Genomic DNA, 19030 nt, shown 5'->3' with positions numbered 1-19030 from the left:
TGTGCGGCGGGATTACATACGCCCCCGCTTAGTCGAGCCCGCCACAAAACAACCATACATGTGGGAGGATAGGGTAGGGTAGGGCATGTATACAATACATCAACGTGTCACTTGACTGTCTTGCAACAATAACCCCACTCTTCCTACTTCATCTCTTCTCTACATCCACATACTACTACTACACATCTTTCACACACACACACACACACACACACACACACACACACACACACACACACCCTTCTACCCATTGCTCACGCGGCACCCTCATCATCATCAATGTTATCAAAAAAACCCATACTAGTTTATTTATTTATTCATCTATACATTTATGTTTAACATGTATACCTAATGCTTACATGAACCCAGGACCCCTCCGTCCCAAGCTCCTCCCTTGCAACGCCCTAGCCGCATCGTCATTCGGCTGCGCATTTCCAAATCCACACCCGCCATCTCGCTCCTGCGCTACCACCGGTCCCGCACACTTGCCGCTCTTGAACCCGCAGCAGCTGGATGCGCAGTCGGCGTCGGATGTACACGCGCCCGTGATGAATTGTGTGCCTTTAGCTTGAGTCGGGGCTGCTGCTGCTGGTGCTGCTGGGGATGCTGCTTCTTCGCCTACCATGGTTTGTCCGGATGCCGGTGCTTGCGGTTGCCGTTGCGGTGGTTGAGTGCCGCCCGCGGCTTTGTTGCCGCCGTTCAACGCATTGTTGTTTGGTTGTGCGTCGCCGAAGCCACAGCCTTCGCCCCGCTCGTTGGCTACGAAGGGTGCGGCGCATTTGCCGGATGTGAAGCCGCAGCAGCCGGATGCGCAGGCGGCGTCGGAGGTACAGGCTCCCGTGATGAATTGCGTGCCTTGGGCTGAGGTGTAGAGGGAGACTTTGGGTTGATGGTGTTAGTTTGGGAGGGGGGTTGGAGTGTGATGGGTAGGAGGCGGGGGACATACGGGAGAGGAGAGTGAGGAGTTTAAAGATGGGTGCCATTTTTCTTGATATTATTTCTTCCAATGTCGAGACTGATGTGAATGAAACCTTGTGTTTTTCTTTTCTTCGCCTGGAAGAAGTAAATAGTATATTATAATAAGAATTGTAACTCGCAGAATGCTCGTGAAATGATGCCTCAGTCGTACCTTCCCTCCTCCCTTCCCCCTTTTATACGTCCCCTCTTCCCTTCCCTTCCTCCCTCTCTCTCATTTTCCCCACTTAAAAGAGCCTACAACTTCGCCACCTCCTCCCGTAAGAAATCCCAATGCCTAAGCACCTCCCCGGACCATACAAACCCAGCACCACGATACCCACCTTCCCCCTCCAACACACAAACTGCCCCAGGCCCCTTGACTTATCCTAGGGCAAAACCTCTCCCCCTCCGCGCGCTAACTTCCGACGCCTTTGTTTCGCGCCAAAGGGTGGGCTTTTCTTGGTACGGAAAGAGCCCTTTTTTTTTGTATGTGTACGAATTAGATGGGGGGGGAAGGGGGAGGCGCGGTTGCTTGCGAGGCAACGAGGGCATGGGCAAGGGAAGAAAGGTGGTAAGACGGTGTGTGTTTTGTGCATTCGAGGAAACATTATGCGTTTTGGGGATCGACCTTTGTAACGGTGTGTTTTTTTTTATTTTTGGAGGGTGGGGGGCCGGGGGGATTTTCGAAAGGGGAAGGAAGAAGAGATGCGGTGGATGTTTGGGTATGTATGATGAAGTGCAAGAACGAAGAAGAAGAAGAAGAAGAAGAAGAAGAAGAAAAAAAAGGCGATGTGATGGAAATCTTTTTTTTATATCTAGGTTGCGAAGTTCATTTAGATTTCTTCTCACTATTGTAAAGACTTATATGGATACGCCTTCTAAGTGAATCCCCTAAGTGTTGGCGATGAATAACACCATTTTTTTTCGTAGTGGCCTCCGACTACATGATTCGCTGCGGCACAGCTATCGTCTGACAAAACAAGTGTCGCATATGGACGCTTGGGGGATGCGTGTTTCGAAATGTTGGCGTTACTACCCCCTCATTTTTTTTTGCCACCTCAGCGCTAAAGTCTTGCTTAGGTAAACCAGATCATCTAGGATTATGATGAGAATGGGAGGGTGGTAAGTACATTGGACTGAGTAAATGGGAAGAAGGGGAAGATGGTGGAAAAAAAAGATAATACCAGATTGTGTATCTGTGAGCTGCGTTTGAGACTGATTTCTTTTTTTTTGATTCTTATTTCTTGCAAATGGTACTATCACAGGGGTAACAGCGCAGTGTTGTATCCTAAGCAGCATCATTCATTCCGTATCTCGGCGATGGCGTTGCCGTTTTTATTTCATTTTTATTTTTTTGTCGTGCTGGGTAAGTGTGAACCTAGCGTGGATATTCTTGTCTCACTAAAAAGCAGAAAAGTGGCTTTTATCTTGCTTTTATCCTTGCCGAGATAAAGTCAACGGTCGCTAAGAACAAAAAAAAGGAAGCTACTGATATGAAGATGGGCAGTGGATTTGCGCGGTAGATTGTTGTGGACATTGGTTTGGGTCGGAGAAGCGCTAATAGGGGTTAGTATCTGCAGTCGTGGTGTTGATGATCCACTGCGGGAGGATGGTGGGTTTGTGCATGTTGGATGAGTTGGCTAAGCTACACGTGGTGATTATGTGTATTGCGTTGCTTTTGGACGTGTGCAAGTACCGTTGGTGCAAAGTGAAGAGGGATCGTCGGTGCATGCAGAGTTGCAGAGCTATATGTCTCATCACTATTGCAGCACGTAGGAAGCGGCCCGGCTAGTGAGCAAACAAAACATCTTGATAGACTGCATGCCCATGCAAAACGAATCTCACCCCATGGTAGAATCATACACAACAACAACACAAGTGTATTGGTTTCGGTAGACTTGCCCTATTACCAATCTATTGTCAACAATGGACCAAACATGCTGAAACACTTGGTGACTCTGAAATGGAAAGCATAAATCATGCACGACATATCTGACATGAACCCTGTTATCTCACATTTTGATAGACAGTACTTGGACATGACAGTTCTGAAAGTAACAAAACACTGAAAAGCAGGTGTAACGGGTATTTTGCAGTATATTTCAACTATCCTATCTCAATTGACTATTCCAAACAAGAACCGAAAAATGACAGAAACAAAGTAGAAAACTCTCAACGCCTATGGAAGTTTCGCCAGAGTCTCTCAAGTGAAAATTTGAAAAAAGGGCCTTGGTCGAAGGCTACAGCGAGCGTAAATGGCACGTAGGGATGCCTGGATGGACGGCCCTTGGCTGGAGAATGGAACGAGCATTGTGCAAACAATAAAGGGTATAGAACCAGCTGGCAAGAAAGAGAAAAAGGAGACAGCTTTCAGTCAAAAAGTTTCAAAGAGAGAAGAAGAAGAAGAAGTCGTAGGCTCGAGTGATGCAATGGCCAAGTATCCAACAACGACAACATCAAAGTCGGCCAGAGTATCAACGTATCAAAGCATATCCCAGCAGTCCATAACCCCTGAGTATCTCGGTATGTGGTGTTGTAAGGGGGTGGGGGAGGGGAATCGAGCCATTATCGAGAGGACCCAAAGGAGCGATTGTATTGTGTCTGGTTTGCGTTGGTGGTTGCGGCGGCGGATTGAAGGGCCTTCCAGGCCACTTCAGCGGCTTCTTCTCGGGATTGCTCGAGGTAGCGGTAGTCTCGCCATAGCGCGGCTCGGTATTCACGGCCATGGACAAAGACACTGCTTGACCAGGCTGTGCGTATGCCTGTGGTTGCCAGTGCGTCAGCAAAATACTGGTAGCAAAGTGGGCGATATTGACAAGGTCTTGTTGAGACATGCATGGGGCTACAAACCTCGTGGGTCAGAGTAGTCCTGGAACTGGGGCTGGGCAATCTGGTTGGTAGCGCAGTAGTCTGCAACGTCTTTTTTAGCTAGGTTACACGGGCGAGAGCATCGGTCTGCGCACGCTGTAGCTTTTGCACGTAGCTCTCCTGTGTTGCCATTGTGCGAGATGGGGGGACTGCAAGCAAGAGACGAAGGCGTGATGCTTTTAACAAAGTTTGTGGTGGGGTAAAGGCTTCGCGAGTGGGGATCAGGGAAGATCAGGTATGTGTGAGCGAGGACTGGGTAGGAGCACGTTGCGTGGCCATTAGTTCTGCCTCTGTTTATAGTCGAGCAGTGCTTCGAGAGCCTCATTTTCGGTATCCTGTAGGAGCAAGAGGGCGGCTTTGCCACATAGACAGGTCAAAAAGGAAGCAGCCCGCAGCCGCCGCAACCCCCCCTATGTGCTTCGGAACAAAGCAGCTGGGTGATGGCATGCTGCGTTGGCAGGTTTTTCCCGCCATAATTGGCCGGCAGAAAGATAATCGAGCGAGGAACTGCGGGGGTAGCGAGACAGAGAAGGCGACCAAGCAGAAACTAAACCCGCCAGGACCCGGTACGGACACCATGACAGGACGTTGCGTGTGGTCGAAACCACAGGTCTGGGATGGCAAGGCCAATGAGGGGATACGGATAAATTTTGGTCTCTACTGTGTTACCGAGTTCAGCCTGGTTCGGCTATGAGCTGGCACTGAAGGACGAAAGAGAGTTGCTGCCATGGCTAGTTTCTCCATGCCGACGCAGTGCCAGAGGTGTCGGCAAATTGGGCCCTACCCTCGTCGGCGCTCGTCCCGCTTGCGGTTAGAAGGATAAAGGGCCGTGCCGTTTCCGTACCGTGGACATGCCATCTGAAAGCGCGTCATCTCAAAGGGAAACCATGCTTCCTTCACGTGTCGAGGCTGCAACGAGGGCAGACGAAGCAAAAGACGGCATTAAGCGAGAGCGAGTGGCATTGTATTGGGGCCGTGGCCTGTCTGCACCGCGAGACCCACCGAGATGAGGTGGCATGGGCAGCGTGGTCAGAGGCGGTCCGTCAATATCAAGCACTGTGTTCCTGGGGTGAACTGCTCAGCCCTGCGATCTCCAGGTTCGTGCGTAGAGATGCAGCCCGCGTCACATCCCAATACTGCAGCCTGTCCTGTTCCTGAATTCCTGTGCTATGGCCATAGGTTTGGTGTCCTGCCAGCCAGCCCGGCCGCCGTCAACGCTAGCCAGCTCTTCACGACGGCGCTTGCTCGGTCTTCGCTTGCTGCGGATGAAGCGAAAGTGGCAGCTGGACAAAGGCACCGCACAAGCCTCCCGGCGGGGTGAGCACACCCTCGTCCTCCGTCCACGCTGCGCTGGCAGACGTGTTGTTCAATCCAAAGCCCTCCACGGTTGCTCCAAAGCCTGGCGGTTGTGACGTGTCGTACAGGTTGCAGATATTGCGCTAACCCAAACGACGCCACGATGCACGTGCCTACGGCCACAGTTACTAAGTAACCTTTGCAGGATCCTCGGGAAGGCCCACAATATCGCGCCCTACAAACTCCTGCACCCAACGCGCAACGCATCCTGCTTGTTAATTTAGTCGTGCATGCACCTCCGCCACTCTTGGGACGACTGTGGAACCCGCCCTCACTTCTCGGCCTCTGCACCGACGGGTGCCGCCGGCCGCGCATGAACGGCCGCTACGTTCGGTCGATGCAACCGTCTTCTAGTGCCCATGGCAAGGTTGCGCATCCTCGAGCGTCAAAATCAGTGAAACCATGCGTCACGTGTCCACAGAGGAGCGTCGTCATGGTGGTGTGCACAGCCTTGGTTGCATGGTAAACATGACGTCTTCTTTTTGGCCTGGCCAGAGCTCATCATCAACCGCCAAGATTCCAGTCAACATGGCAGGCGTTGGCAAGACATGTCAATTCATGCCCCTCCAAATTACCATTACACGCTGATGTTGAAGCCTCCGCGGCCATGCACCAACCTGGCGTTTTCTAGACTGTCTGGCCATATTGCCTGCTGACGTGGAACTCATCTTTATCCAAGACGTGATGTGGTGCCAATCGATAAATCCTTTCCAGCAACAATATCGCTCGATAGATTGTTGTCTATCGCAGTGGCGCACCAACACAATACTGGAAATCTGCTAATCTGCCCTTGTTTGAGCTCCTGCAACTTCTCCAGAGTAAATATATTCTGCATAGTAGCCTGTCATCCACAAAGTCGCCATCGAGTTGCAACCCGACATGGCACTAAATTGCTCCTTCGACCAGCCAATATCCGCATCAGACACACCTACATATCACCATCTCTCCAATCCAAACAAGTCTGTGTTCGACAGCAGGCCATTACGTCGACAGGATATCCACTTGCCGACGATTAGTCCAACACGGGGCAGACGTACAGCGAACATCTTTGGCTTGTCTGCGAATTCATGTCGGCCTTACTTGTTAACAAGTCTTTCCGAACCGTGTACGTGGCAGAGTGATCCATGCTGTGAACAGGTCGCATAAAGGGCGTCAGCCCAGCCATGGACATGGAGCTCGTTGCCATTCAACCAACACGACTGCATACACTACACCGTCACTCAGAGTTACACGTGTTTACAGCAGGATATAGACACAGTCATACAGAGCTAAAGCTGCACCCCCTCTTTAACGCCACATACAGACTGCCACGATGATATGATCTTCTTTGTAGAGGTCTTTAGAGGTCTGATTTTCAAGGCCGTCTCGCCTCTTCATGCGCCTCACTACCTCAAAATGGATATTACAAGCGATCTGCACGGGTCCATGCTCTGCAAGAATGCGTGTTCAGCTCAGTGTTTGACCCTATACCTCATCCATAGCAGGCTTGACTTCGCCGTAAAGCAGGAATTGGGCGAAAATCGCCCCATCAAGAAGCATTGTGCCTAGACCATCAACCAACCAGGGAAGGTTTACCAGTATATGGCTACCATAGATTTCTCGCGCTTCGCAGGACTCAAGGCAGCTATTTGAAACAGCGCTAGTCGAGTCAAACGCGAGAATCGATAAGACATAGTATGTAGAATTCCCCAAGCAAGCGAAAAGGAAAAACAACACAGACAGTCCCTCCACAGACTTTCGGTGCCAGTTCAGGATCAGTTGGGGGGAAGCGTGAACCAAAGTAAAGTGCGGCGCAAAATCAACCGAATATTTGACCCCAAATGTCGAACTCAGGGATCTCCCGACCAGGTGCTAGACCGTCATGGTTTGCGGACTCTTGACTCATATACCAGCAAACTATGCCTGTTGTACAGACCAAAAAACCATCGCCATGTTTCTTACATACATGCATAAGTAGGTATGTGTAGTGGGATTTGCAGGCTCTCTGAATGCATTAGTCCAGTTGTTTTTATTGTTTTTGTTTGCGCTTCACCTCTCGTTAGTTATCATGTGCCCATCGAGTAGTGTTGTCCTTTCGTTCGGATTTTCTGTTTCGCTTGGCCTCAGCGTGGGTGGTGGCGCACTATCATCCTTCCATGTAAAGCCTCTGTAGAAGAAGCATTGAGCCAACAATACTACGTCGGCCACAGTAAAATATATGGCAAGGATGATCATGGTCGGCCGGACGCCTTGGAGTACAGCACCAACGACATTAAAAATGTCGCCTAGTAGCCATACCACGAGGAAGTGAAGTGATAGACCATGGTATGAACCTCGACGGAAATTTTTGTAAACCTGTGGGTTGAATACCACAACCCACGTCACAATGGAAATGGTTCTATTTGATTAGAAAAAAAAGTTAGCATAGATAGAACTGAAGATAGTGCCATGATGGAATGTATGTGCCTAATTCTACATCGCCGATGAAAACCACATACCCACATATGCCAGAAAAGGCATCGGTATTTACATCCGGTAACGATGCAAGAGCTGCCATCTTCAACGGTAACGTGGAGAGAGGTACAAGAGTTGCCAGTTGGTAAGAAACAAGGCTTGTGAGTGGGTAGCCCCTAGGAGTATATATTCAACAACGCCACTAAGAACAAAGCAGACCCACATCTATCAAAGCTGAAATTAAATTATATAAGGAAATCCGCATCATCTCTTTGCAGAAAGGGCGAAAAAAGGTATTGCGATGCTTACCGAGGGGCAGATGGGTGCCAAACCGCTGTTTTAAATCAATGCAGCCTCTTTCGCCGAGAAGGACGCATTCCCACTCCCTGGATTACTACACATCCAGCACCAAGCGACATAAGTAAGTCAGAGGTTTTCATCTACGAATTATCCATGATATAGCGACAAATAATGCAACGCTATAACGAAACGACTTAACAAGGTTGGAGGAGGGGAAATTGGCTTGTAAGCGGGTTTGGTGGTGAGAATCATACCTAGCAAGCTCTGTGTGTATTTTTCATGCATGTCTGACTACATCGGGATGTGTCTTACCAGTTTACTACAGAAATCGTCGTAGAGGTTGAACAAGGTATATCTGAAGTCACTAGTCATCCTATCGAGCGTATCAGAATGTAGTCTAGGAGATCTCTTAATAATAGATGGGCAGAACTTAAATAGTCTTTTGTATACTCTACTATGCTATAGAAATTGTATCAAGAGACAAATCAAACTAAGATAACGATATCTTTGTGGTGAGATTTGATAGTGAACGATAAGCTATGTTCATGATATTTTAACAACCACGTTGAATAAAGAGGTCAATAGAAATTGAAATCAAAATTGACTACAGAGTATTTACTGGCGAAATTACTCCGTTCCATTACACTCATTTCTTCCAGTTCTGCCATTCGCTGGATACTTAGTGTTAATGGGATAGCCTATCACGTGACTTTCTTGCTCCGCGATAATTATTACTTTATAACATTGACCCCTATAGATCGATGGCCCTCAATTGTGCGTCCTCTGTTTCCTTGTATAAATTATTAAGGAAGGTGCTTAATGCTGAGGTGTATTCAATGTCCGTGGTTTATCAAGTCCACTATATAGCGCATATTGTGCCGTTACCAATCGACAGAGAATTAGATCCAAACACAACCAGGAGAGCAAGCAAGATTCGCCCGTGATTTTGCTGCTGAGACAAGCAGAGAGATATTCTCGTGTCAGATTCGTATGTAGATCTTTGCTTCCCCTACCCCTCCCACGTAAGACTCCAAATTTGTCCATTTGCAGTATACGACCACAATGTTGACATCGAGTGGTAAGATCATCATGTATGCAGACGATCGCTAGCTCGGACACTTAGTGGTGCTAGGTCGGTTCAGATTCAATGTCTGCAGTATGACACATCGATGCCTAATTTGGGAGATTGTATGCTTGTCGTGCTCAATCCATCAGGCTGTCATAGACTTGCCCTCTCTGACCCCCTTTGGCCCGCATTGGCCAACCTTACCTGTCAAGTTCTATTCAACTATGTAGATATAGTCCCTTCAAACCCTAATCTAGGTTCGTAGCGGTTTAACCACCGTGAATATAGACTTTTTGGCTCTGTTTATTCTTGTTGCCAACTACTCGTGTCTATTACCTAGATATTGTCTGACAATAGCCTCTCAACGAGCTGTTGTTTTCAAGTGGGGGTTCAAACTAACTAAAGATACTGTGTTGATTACACTAGCGAATCTACTAAGATTCTACTACAAGAGTTTTGCAGTTTTCTGATTACAATCGTAAAAGTTGTACCGCTACAATTATAACCAAACTCTCGTTTGGTTAAGACAACAGCTTGACCAATCATCTGCGCAGGAGTCTTGTAACTGAGAGCTCGCTAATAGGTGACAATGGATTGAGCGCAACAGGTAGAATATTGCGGTCAAGTACCGGTAAATGAGACTTTGAGGAAACTACCAGCAAGGCAGTTGGCACAACGCCACAGATTGCAGCTAGGCTTTCGCCCATCAGAGAAAAGCAACAGCAGCGTTTGTTCAACTGGCGGACCAGGCGTTACGAGAACACTGTGCTTTAGAAGACAACCCCGCGAATAGGTAAGACTAGGTGGTGTAGTAGCACTATAAATCCTAGGCCTCACCCGTCCGTATACCCTAGGGGAGGCTTTTAGATAGGACGTTAAATCTGAACACACACACACACACACACACCAGCAAGGCAGTCTTAGTAGTGTGTATGATCACGTGATATAGCTGGTTGGAACCTATCATTCGGCTTTATAGTCTTCTTAGAAAAATAATGTATCGGGGTAATTTCGCTGCTTATTTCCATTAATTTGTTGAGGTTGCTAAATTGCTTTTGCTCGGGTACGAATACATGTGCAGTCTTGAGAGTGCAGATGCAACGATTCCCCTGGTCAGCAGTTCGGAAACTGCTTGCAACTTTACGTAGTACTACCCAAGCTTCGGTGGCTTTCGGCGCCAACGTTGCATCGCGGCGGCAGGGGGCGGACATGAATAGCGGGCCTACAGGCAAGACAGCCAACGCAATCGAAATGAGTTTCAAGAGTTGCGTAAGCAGTAGCAGGAGAGGTATTGATTGTTTCGCGAAACGGAACATAGGGTTTGGTCAAGTCAGTGGGCCGTCAATACGGAGTAGTTTTCTAGGACAATGGCCACGCAAGCCCAGCCATCTTGCAATCTATCGCCTCGGAATATTTTTCTATCGTGACAGTAACGAGATCTGCATGGTGAGCGATAAGAAGAACCCGTATTGATAGGTTATCGACAAAATGCAAACAGCAGCGAATGAGATGAATTGAGTGCCAATATAGGAGGCGGTGTATGTGGCTGGGGATGCTAAAATTAGCCACCAGCCTCCTCCGGACACCTTCGGACCAGCCGCTTTGTGACGCCCGCCACGCTTAGCAATGTGCAATTCCTGTTATAGCCCTCGCCATCATATTTCCAGCCTCGTGTGACGGGCTTCCGACAAGCTCCCGAGTGGTTGTCTCCTGGTTTCGGTGGGGCCGAGGCTTTCGTAGGGCTGGGTGGCCGATGGCTGGGATGTGGGCTGTAGTACGTACGTGTGTGGGGATGGCTAGAATGTGCTCTAGGGGATGTTTGTATATTTGGATTGAGCTATAAGGGATATAAGAGTTGCCGTCGTCAACACATAAATTAAAGTCTCCCCATTCACATCAAGTCTACAAACACATCCTTCAGCTACTAAATCCCAATACCCTCATCCTCGACAATCTACCACCGAATACTCACCACTCCAACCAAAGCCACCATGCAATTCTCTATCATCTCCGTCGTTGCCGCCCTCGCCGCTACTACCTCTGCCTTGAATCTTCCCACAAATGGCACGGCCACCTCGGCACCCTACCCTACCGGCACTGGCGCTGGCTCTCCTAGCAACGCCAAGCCTACTTCATCGACCCTCCCCTTCACTGGAGGCGCCTCGCACATGGCCGGTTCCGCTCTCGGTCTCATTGTTGCTGGTGGTGTTGCTCTGGTACGTTTACGCTATCCCACATATATCAGAGATCCTGGCTAACAATCCTTTAGATGATCTAAAAACCATGAAAGATATGTCCTGTTTTATCATCAATGTTTAATAGTTATAGCGGGTTACAATTTGGCGCATGGTTATGATATTTGGCGTTTCTACGACTTTCGGGATTACACAAGACGCAATAACAAGCATGGAGGCGCATTACAACCTGCATGCAACGAAGAATAGATATATAGAGAAGCGATATCCCAAGAAGAGAGGTGAGGCCTGGAACTTGTTAATGGTCCAAAAGCCTACTGAGAAGGAAGTCGATGGGGTTGGATCTACTATGGTCGATAAGGCCGAAACAATCAAATCAAGTTAAATCCACATCATATCAAGATTATATGACTTCAAAATTTGATGTGAACCTATTCTATTCTTACACTGATGTTAAATTTATTGTGAAAAATACACACGTTTTTTTGGTAGGATGGGGCCCTTTGAATTTCCTGTTTGGGATGGCGCGGAATGACGCGCGACGCGACTTTCGCAATACGCAACTTTCCAACTTCAAATGGTTGTAATTCTTCCCATTTCACTACGCCACAGCTCCAATGGCCAAACTACATGATAGCCTACTCCAGGGCGAGCCTTTGTAAGACCACCTCTCTCCTAGAGGATAATTGCTAATAGCAACACCAGTGAGGATGCACCGCTCCCACCGTCCCGAAATGCATCTGCATACAACCCGCTTCACAATTTCGTATTACCGCAAGGCACCGATAGACATTACTCACAACAATTCGCTGATATGTACTTTCTGCGTCTAATGCAACTAAAAAAGACGGTGAAGGAGAGAGCTGAGGAAGCCTGGCACAACTTTGAGGTATGCTTTGCTCGACTGCGGGGCTATACAGGATTGCCAGTCTTGCATGGCTGACATACATTTAGTTAGGTGGACAGAAAGCAAGCTTCGTTGACCGTGTGCTTGATGTACGACAAGGCGAACTGTGCTGGGTAGTAGGGACGGTGTACATGGAAATGGCACAGAAGCCAAATGTGTTGGACGATATTGGTAAAGACGTACGATCCTCCCCCAAGACTCGAGAAATGAGAATCTAATAGCCTTCAGCACTGGATAGCCGATCCTCCTCAACGCGATACCTACATATCTCCCTCTGGCGGCGACGAGATGATGCTCGAGGATGAGTCGGGACGCCTTCGAGTCACGGGCGAACCTCTGCACGGCCACTTTGTCACAGGGTGTATACTTGCAGCGTTAGGTACGGAGGAGGCTGATGGCACATTCAAGGTCATTGCAACACAATGCGCTGACCTACCGAGACAACCACTGCGCTGGGAGCGTGACGACATAGCGCTCTCAAAGGAAAAGCAAAGCATACCAAAACGCGAGCCCGCCGGAAAGCTAGCCATTGTGTCTGGGCTGGAACTTACAGGCGCAGATGACGATGAGGTAGCGCTGGATCTACTCGTGGAGTACTTGACAGGAGAAGCGGCAGACCCATCAACACAAGAAGATGCCTCGAAAATAACACGCCTAATGATAGCAGGAGGCTCGTTAGCACGCGGCTCACCAATTCTATCACGAGAAGACTTTGCTGCGAAGAAGAGCGCAGCCAGACACTACGGATACGATGCCTCATCATACAATGCAGCACCAACTGGACGCCTCGACGAGTTTCTCTGCGAGATACTGCCTACCCTCCCTATCACCATGCTCCCAGGCGCATCAGACCCCTCAAATGTCGCCCTCCCCCAACAGCCCCTCCACCCCGCGCTCTTCCCCAACACCAGACTCTACGCCGAGCCCCGTATCGCCAGCAACGAAACCCTCAATGGCTTCGACGCCGTAACAAACCCCTGGACCGGCGACATTGATGGCTACCGCGTCCTCAGCACGGGCGGCCAAACCGTCCAAGACCTACTAAAATACTTTGAGCACGTCAAGTCCGTCGACGCAATGGAAATGATGCTCCGCTGGCGTTGTGTGGCCCCTACCGCTCCGGACACCCTATGGTGCTACCCCTTTCAAGACCATGATCCTCTCATGTTGACCGAATGCCCACACATGTATATTGCTGGCTGCCAAAAGAAGTTTGAAAAGAAAATCATAACGGACCCAGCGGGCCAGAAGGTGCTGATTGTTAGTGTACCAAAGTTCCAGACCACTGGCAAGATCGTACTTGTTGATATGGAGAGTTGGGATGTCGAGGTTGTCAAGGTTGGAGTGAAGGGGCAAAAGAAGAGCAAAAGGGAGGGGTACGCGGCAACGGAGGAGGAGGAGGAGGAGAATGGGTATACCAAGGTAGAAGAAAATGGGGATACCAAGATGGAAGAGTTGGAAGAGTAGTTGTACACATGTATGCGAATTGATACCCAAGTCCTTGGTGCATGCACAACAAATCTAGACCACTACTTCAATTTGCGCACTGCGGTTATCATTGTGTTAATGGATGTCCAAGCTCTTTGCCTGTTAAAATCAGGGTCCTAAGCTGCATCAAAGGATTCCGTCCTAACCCCAAAGTAGACGCCGAAGAAAAACAAAAGCCTTGGACAATGTCATGCGCGAAAGCTTAGCCCTCCCCCTTCCCGCCCCGTCATGTTGGGCATTGCGTAGAAATGATGTTATCAGCCGTGTGATCTGCAGCCATCAATCTTGGGCGGGGGCTTACGTAGCCATGTTTGAGACATTCCCTCCTCAAAAAACACAGAGATACCGCGCGTCTGATTAGTGTGATGTCACATATCACTTTCGCGCTGCAAAAAGACTGGGAAAGCCAAAACGATGAAACGTGGATATTCTAGTGTACATACGCATGCGCAAAAAAAAAGAAGTGGTATCTCGCTGTTTCTTGCATCGACGTTCCTAACCCAAAAAGAAGAAAAAAGGCATTAATCCAATGATGTGCCTACAACGCCTGTAATACTCATGTAAAAAATTACCAATCTTCTTGTTTTGAAGTGATACACGGAATTATTTTCCATGGATTAGTCGAACAACAAAAAAGGGGGGGTGTTCGAAAAGAGAAAAAAAATTCTCTAAAGCTTGTATTGAGCCGTGGTCCATTCTTCGTATTCGCGCTTGAGTTCGTGCTGGACCCATTTGATGGTAATGGCGGCCCAGATACCTGCCCAGAGGAATGGTACGACCCAGCCGACCTAAGTTAATTAGCAAAAGCATATCACAAGAGTGTTGGAGGGATATTAGAACATACCACGTAAGCAGCGTCACGCTGAATGGTAAAGATGATGGCTGTGCAGACAGCAGAAGTGACAATGGCGCCAATGGCCCAGAAGAGTGTTAAGCGGTGAAGCATCTCACGGAACGCCTTGCTGGCCTGGTATCGGAGGTTCAATCGCTGACGGAACTCGGTGCCACCGGATCCGTCCACTGCGCAGATATCCTCGATGTAGGCATAGATACCGGGACGGAGAGGGGCACCCTGTGGCAGCGACGAGATACGGCAAGGGGCAGGGATGTTCATGATGCGTAGGATGTCAACAAGGAGAAGTTCAACACCAATTGCAAACATCATGGTTGGTGCTGGCATGGCGAGGACACGGATCGGTGGGTCGTGGGGACATGTGCCGCTGCGAAGATTTAGTATCATCCCATGGAACATAGCAACATGGAAAACTTACGCAATCAGTTCAATCATGACGAAAAACCATCCCACCGACAAATTCCAGTGAAACCAGTCGAGATACCATCTCTTAGCTCCGATGACGCGGCAGCTGGAATTCTTCTTCCACAGTCTGTGGAAGCGGATGAAATACTCAACAATCGACACGGTTCCCAGCAAGGCGGTGCTGATACTGAAGACGGCATTGGCGGACAATTGGTCGCGAGTGAGGCCGTACCACATGCCAAAGTAGAGGCCAATGGGCATGCAGACGCAGTCGAGAATAATGAGGGTCCAGAACCAGAAAATAGCCTTCTTGCGGGTTCGCAGTGAGTAGTTGAGCGGTGGTGGACGCGTAAAGTCGGGGTCATCGTATGTGACTTGGGTATGGGGGAAGAGAGCGTGTCGGTTTGGCGATGGAGCGCGACTTGGCTGTGCGCTTGGGTTGAGGCTTGTTGTATTATTGGCAGCGGTCATGTCTGATGCTTGTTCCTTGTCGTCGCTTACACCGTCAATCTGAACGGTTGGTACTGGCGTCGTGTCTATTCGGTCTGCAGTGATAGGGCGAGCGTCGTCGGCCGCCCTCAAGGCGTCTGTCGACCTTTGTTCAGAAACCATTGTTGCGGTAGCAATAAGGTGTCGGTGATAGTGCGGTAGTATTTGGGCCTCGACAAAGAAAAAAATCGGAAGTGCCGGCAGTGAGGATTACTTAAGAAACGGGGAGAGTCTTGTCCGGAAGCCAACGGGTGGGACGGAGCCTTGGATGGATAGGCGGAGTTTAGTATAAAGTAAGGGTGAGGGATTGTGTCGTGTGTCAGCAGCGGGCAGCCCGCGTGGCCCAGATATGGAACCAGCAGAAGGCTCTCGTTCAGCGGCGCTCGTGATGTCATAGGCTGCTTTTTCAGGGTCCATGGCTTGGCGCTGTCTAGGCGCCTCGGCGGTGACGCGACCAACTGCTGATTGATCCTGATCACGTCCGCATTCGTCCTCTGACCTCACCACCAAGCCTACGCCCACCCTCCATCGCCGCTCCACGTACGGGATATGTGAAGCATCTTACTGATGGGCTCTCTACGCAGCCTTCTTTTATGCTATTTTACTCTCGCTACGTCCTGGGCTGCTAGCCCCCAGGCTGATGCGACACAGCAACCGCTGGTCCGCGGAACAGCAAAAGCCACTGGCAGTAATGCCACCATAATTCCCCAGGATCTCTTCTGGGAGCTCGAAGAACTCGCGCGCATTGTCGACATCTCCTACTGTGTCGGAACCGCAGGACTGGGCATAAAGAAGCCCTTTACATGTGCGAGCCGCTGTGCGGATCGCGACTTTGAGACTTTTGATCTAGTCAAGGTGAGTCGCTGCACGTCAGCATGCGTCGCATTACTTATGTGCTGATATATGTATGTACACGTAGGCATGGAATACTGGTCCTTTCCTTTCCGACTCGTGTGGCTATATTGCGCTCTCGCACCACCCTGCTGAACCGCGATTGATTATCGCGTTCCGTGGCACCTATTCCATCGCAAACACTATTGCAGACTTGTCGACCATACCCCAGGAATACATTCCTTATCCAGGCGACGACGATTCAGATAGCGGCGGTTCGGACTTTTTTACCCCCCGAGTCGGTGTCCCGGAGAGTGTTGCGGACGGTAACGCTCCTCCGGCAGAACCGCCGAAATGCGAGAATTGCACCGTCCATACAGGCTTCTACTCGTCCTGGCTCAACACGCGCAAGGTTATCCTACCGTATGTCTCCGAAGCACTAGAAAAGTACCCGGAGTATAAGCTGGTCTTGGTAGGACACTCGTTGGGCGGCGCTGTAGCAACTCTGGCTGGCCTGGACTTCAAAGCACGTGGCTGGGATCCTCATGTGACAACGTTTGGAGAACCTAGGCTAGGGAACAAGGAGTTCAACGCATACATTGATGAGCGCTTCAACGTTACGGCAAACCACCGGCATAATAAGATTCACCGCGTTACTCACGTTGGCGACCCCGTGCCTCTGTTACCCCTGGCCGAATGGGGCTTCAGCATGCACAGCGAGGAAATCTTCATTTCAGAGTCTAGCCTACCCTTTTCCGCCACTGATGTTCACTTCTGCGATGGAGATGAAGACATGCACTGCATTGCTGGCAGCGACGAAGAAAAACCCGCATGGGGAGTCCCTACTCGCTTTAAGTTCTGGCAGCTCTTCTTTGCCCACCGCGACTACTTCTGGCGACTGGGACTATGCATGCCTGGCGGCAACCCAGGAGATTGGTACGACAAGTATCCAGGACACACCATGGGTGACGATCCGGAGGAACGAGAACCCGAGATTGAAGAGTTGTGATCTGTGGCATAACTTTTTTTTCTCTCTCTGTTTTAGCAACTTTTAATTTAGGTAGTATCGTAATAATTCATCTTTTTCGCCATTAATCCAAACGGCTTTTGAACAGCAAAGGGGAAACGCCATGCACCATGCCTAGTATAACCACGCCTGCCGTGTCCTTTTTTTCTTCTCCACGGAGAGACTGGCGGCTTTTTTAGTTTGCGCCATTCTGGCCGAGAAGCGTCCTCCTCTTTGACACAGCTGAAGCAAGGTCCTCAAGCACCGTCTCAGTAGTCTCCCAGTCGATGCACGCATCCGTAATCGACATGCCGTACTCGAGACCAGCCTTTCCTTCCTTGGGCACCTTTTGCGTACCAGCCTTGATGTTGCTCTCAATCATCACACCCATGATGGCCGTCTCGCCAGCCTCGATCTGCTCGGCGACAGCGCGGGCGACCTTGGGCTGGTTCATGTGGTTCTTCTCCGAATTGCCGTGGCTGCAGTCAACCATGAGGCGCGAGTTCATACCCTTTGACTCGAGCTTCTCGCGCGCCTCTTTGACGCTCTTTGCATCGTAGTTTGTTCCCTTCTTGCCGCCGCGCAGGATGATGAAGCAGTCGTCATTGCCAATTGTGCCGACAATGGCGACGACGCCGGGTTTGGTGACGGAGAGGAAGTGATGGGGGTGCTTGGCTGAGCCGATGGCGTCGATAGCAACGTCAAGGGTGCCGTCTGTACCGTTCTTGAAGCCTACAGGGAAAGACAGACCAGAGGCGAGCTCGCGGTGCAGTTGCGACTCAGTGGTTCTGGCGCCAATGGCTCCCACACTGAACATGTCGGCCAAGAACTGGGGCGAGATGGTGTCCAGCATCTCGCTCGCCAGCGGCATGCCCTTCTCCGTCAAGTCAGCAAAGAGTTGTCGCGAGATGCGCAGACCCTTGTTGATCTTGAAGCTGTTGTCGATGTCGGGGTCGTTGATCAGGCCCTTCCAGCCGACCGTGGTGCGGGGTTTCTCGAGGTACGAGCGCATGACGATGAGAAGGTCATCCTGGTACTTCTCCTTGAGCTTCAGCAGGCGGTCGCAGTAGTCGAGGGCAGCGGCGGGATCGTGGATAGAGCACGGGCCGATGACGACGAGCAGTCGCTTCTGAGCATCTTTGCCCTGGACAATGGCGACGGCTTCGTCGCGGGCCTTGAGCACGGTGTCGCGGGACTTTGCTGTCTGAGGGATCTCGCTCTGCAGCAGATCAGGCGGGGTGAGGGGGTTATAGCCACGAATGCGCCAGTCTTCTGAGTTGTGGGGGTCGCCGACGGCTGCGTTCTCAATGTGGAACTACAGTGAGGTGTTAGTAGAGGAAGACAGTGAATGACGACTAGGGCAGGTGGCGCGGGGTGCTAGACTTACAGACATGCTGGCGGTTGAACTGGACTGCGAGAAACCACGACTTGATGTCTCAAAGTGAGAGATTTGGAGCAGTGACTTTTGAAATTGTCTGTCTTTTTTCTTTCCTGCAGCCGCCACGGCCTCTTTATGAGTCGAATGTTTTGGTGATGACAGCGGAGTCGGACCGTCTCTCATTGGTCAGTCCCCGGCGTGCTCAAACTGTTTTCATGGCTGTGGCGGCCGCTCTCGGAATAGCCAACCAAACCTGTCCATCAATACCACACATCAGTAGCATAGAGATCGCCATCAATCCTGACGTCGAGTTTCAGGAAAGCTGCTTTTGAGTGTGCGCAACGATGGTGATTTCGCCGTGGTTGAGGTCGTTTTGCACAGTCATCGGGCAAACAAGTGCCCTGTTAATCCAACTCTCGAGTCTCAACCATATGGAGGCGGCCACATTGCTCCGACTACGGGGCTGGCACCTCCGGTCATCATTCAGCGCTAGTTTTG

General features: G+C 50.1%; 11 protein-coding genes across 11 annotated transcripts; 4 read left to right on the top strand and 7 right to left on the bottom strand.

Annotated features, from left to right (window-relative positions):
* Positions 1–355: 355 nt before the first annotated feature.
* Positions 356–983, bottom strand: COCCADRAFT_5218 (uncharacterized protein; the record flags this gene model as incomplete). Its single annotated transcript, XM_007714285.1, has 2 exons — positions 356–879; positions 947–983. 2 exons carry the CDS (start codon positions 981–983, stop codon positions 356–358), a joined length of 561 nt encoding a protein of 186 aa, XP_007712475.1.
* Positions 984–1989: 1006 nt separating this feature from the next.
* Positions 1990–2256, bottom strand: COCCADRAFT_96725 (uncharacterized protein; the record flags this gene model as incomplete). Its single annotated transcript, XM_007714309.1, has 1 exon — positions 1990–2256. The coding sequence occupies one exon, from the start codon at positions 2254–2256 to the stop codon at positions 1990–1992; it is 267 nt and encodes an 88-aa protein (XP_007712499.1).
* A 1266-nt stretch (positions 2257–3522) lies between these two features.
* On the bottom strand, positions 3523–3957 carry COCCADRAFT_36952 (uncharacterized protein; the record flags this gene model as incomplete). The annotated part of the gene is made up of 3 exons (XM_007714308.1): positions 3523–3719; positions 3808–3885; positions 3921–3957. The coding sequence occupies 3 exons, from the start codon at positions 3955–3957 to the stop codon at positions 3523–3525; spliced, it is 312 nt and encodes a 103-aa protein (XP_007712498.1).
* A 1035-nt stretch (positions 3958–4992) lies between these two features.
* COCCADRAFT_96653 (uncharacterized protein) lies at positions 4993–5496 on the bottom strand (the record flags this gene model as incomplete). The annotated part of the gene is made up of 1 exon (XM_007714307.1): positions 4993–5496. The coding sequence occupies one exon, from the start codon at positions 5494–5496 to the stop codon at positions 4993–4995; it is 504 nt and encodes a 167-aa protein (XP_007712497.1).
* Positions 5497–6645: 1149 nt separating this feature from the next.
* Positions 6646–7717, bottom strand: COCCADRAFT_36951 (uncharacterized protein; the record flags this gene model as incomplete). The annotated part of the gene is made up of 4 exons (XM_007714306.1): positions 6646–6915; positions 7105–7165; positions 7214–7558; positions 7659–7717. 4 exons carry the CDS (start codon positions 7715–7717, stop codon positions 6646–6648), a joined length of 735 nt encoding a protein of 244 aa, XP_007712496.1.
* Positions 7718–10971: 3254 nt separating this feature from the next.
* On the top strand, positions 10972–11258 carry COCCADRAFT_5216 (uncharacterized protein; the record flags this gene model as incomplete). The annotated part of the gene is made up of 2 exons (XM_007714284.1): positions 10972–11196; positions 11250–11258. The coding sequence occupies 2 exons, from the start codon at positions 10972–10974 to the stop codon at positions 11256–11258; spliced, it is 234 nt and encodes a 77-aa protein (XP_007712474.1).
* A 50-nt stretch (positions 11259–11308) lies between these two features.
* On the top strand, positions 11309–11560 carry COCCADRAFT_96751 (uncharacterized protein; the record flags this gene model as incomplete). Its single annotated transcript, XM_007714305.1, has 1 exon — positions 11309–11560. A coding segment is annotated over one exon (252 nt), but the record flags the coding sequence as incomplete, so codon positions are not given.
* Positions 11561–11792: 232 nt separating this feature from the next.
* Positions 11793–13549, top strand: COCCADRAFT_36950 (uncharacterized protein; the record flags this gene model as incomplete). Its single annotated transcript, XM_007714304.1, has 4 exons — positions 11793–11833; positions 11881–12064; positions 12130–12261; positions 12311–13549. The coding sequence occupies 4 exons, from the start codon at positions 11793–11795 to the stop codon at positions 13547–13549; spliced, it is 1596 nt and encodes a 531-aa protein (XP_007712494.1).
* A 689-nt stretch (positions 13550–14238) lies between these two features.
* COCCADRAFT_96721 (uncharacterized protein) lies at positions 14239–15440 on the bottom strand (the record flags this gene model as incomplete). Its single annotated transcript, XM_007714303.1, has 3 exons — positions 14239–14358; positions 14415–14790; positions 14842–15440. 3 exons carry the CDS (start codon positions 15438–15440, stop codon positions 14239–14241), a joined length of 1095 nt encoding a protein of 364 aa, XP_007712493.1.
* Positions 15441–15884: 444 nt separating this feature from the next.
* On the top strand, positions 15885–17157 carry COCCADRAFT_96675 (uncharacterized protein; the record flags this gene model as incomplete). Its single annotated transcript, XM_007714302.1, has 2 exons — positions 15885–16172; positions 16237–17157. 2 exons carry the CDS (start codon positions 15885–15887, stop codon positions 17155–17157), a joined length of 1209 nt encoding a protein of 402 aa, XP_007712492.1.
* A 193-nt stretch (positions 17158–17350) lies between these two features.
* Positions 17351–18547, bottom strand: COCCADRAFT_26422 (uncharacterized protein; the record flags this gene model as incomplete). Its single annotated transcript, XM_007714291.1, has 2 exons — positions 17351–18469; positions 18542–18547. The coding sequence occupies 2 exons, from the start codon at positions 18545–18547 to the stop codon at positions 17351–17353; spliced, it is 1125 nt and encodes a 374-aa protein (XP_007712481.1).
* Between the last annotated feature and the right edge of the window lie 483 nt (positions 18548–19030).

Source organism: Bipolaris zeicola (assembly GCF_000523435.1).
Source record: "Bipolaris zeicola 26-R-13 unplaced genomic scaffold scaffold_78, whole genome shotgun sequence".
NCBI classification, from domain to species: Eukaryota; Fungi; Ascomycota; class Dothideomycetes; order Pleosporales; family Pleosporaceae; genus Bipolaris; species Bipolaris zeicola.
Note: the sequence above shows the minus strand (reverse complement) of the source record. Positions and strands in the feature narration are given on the sequence as shown.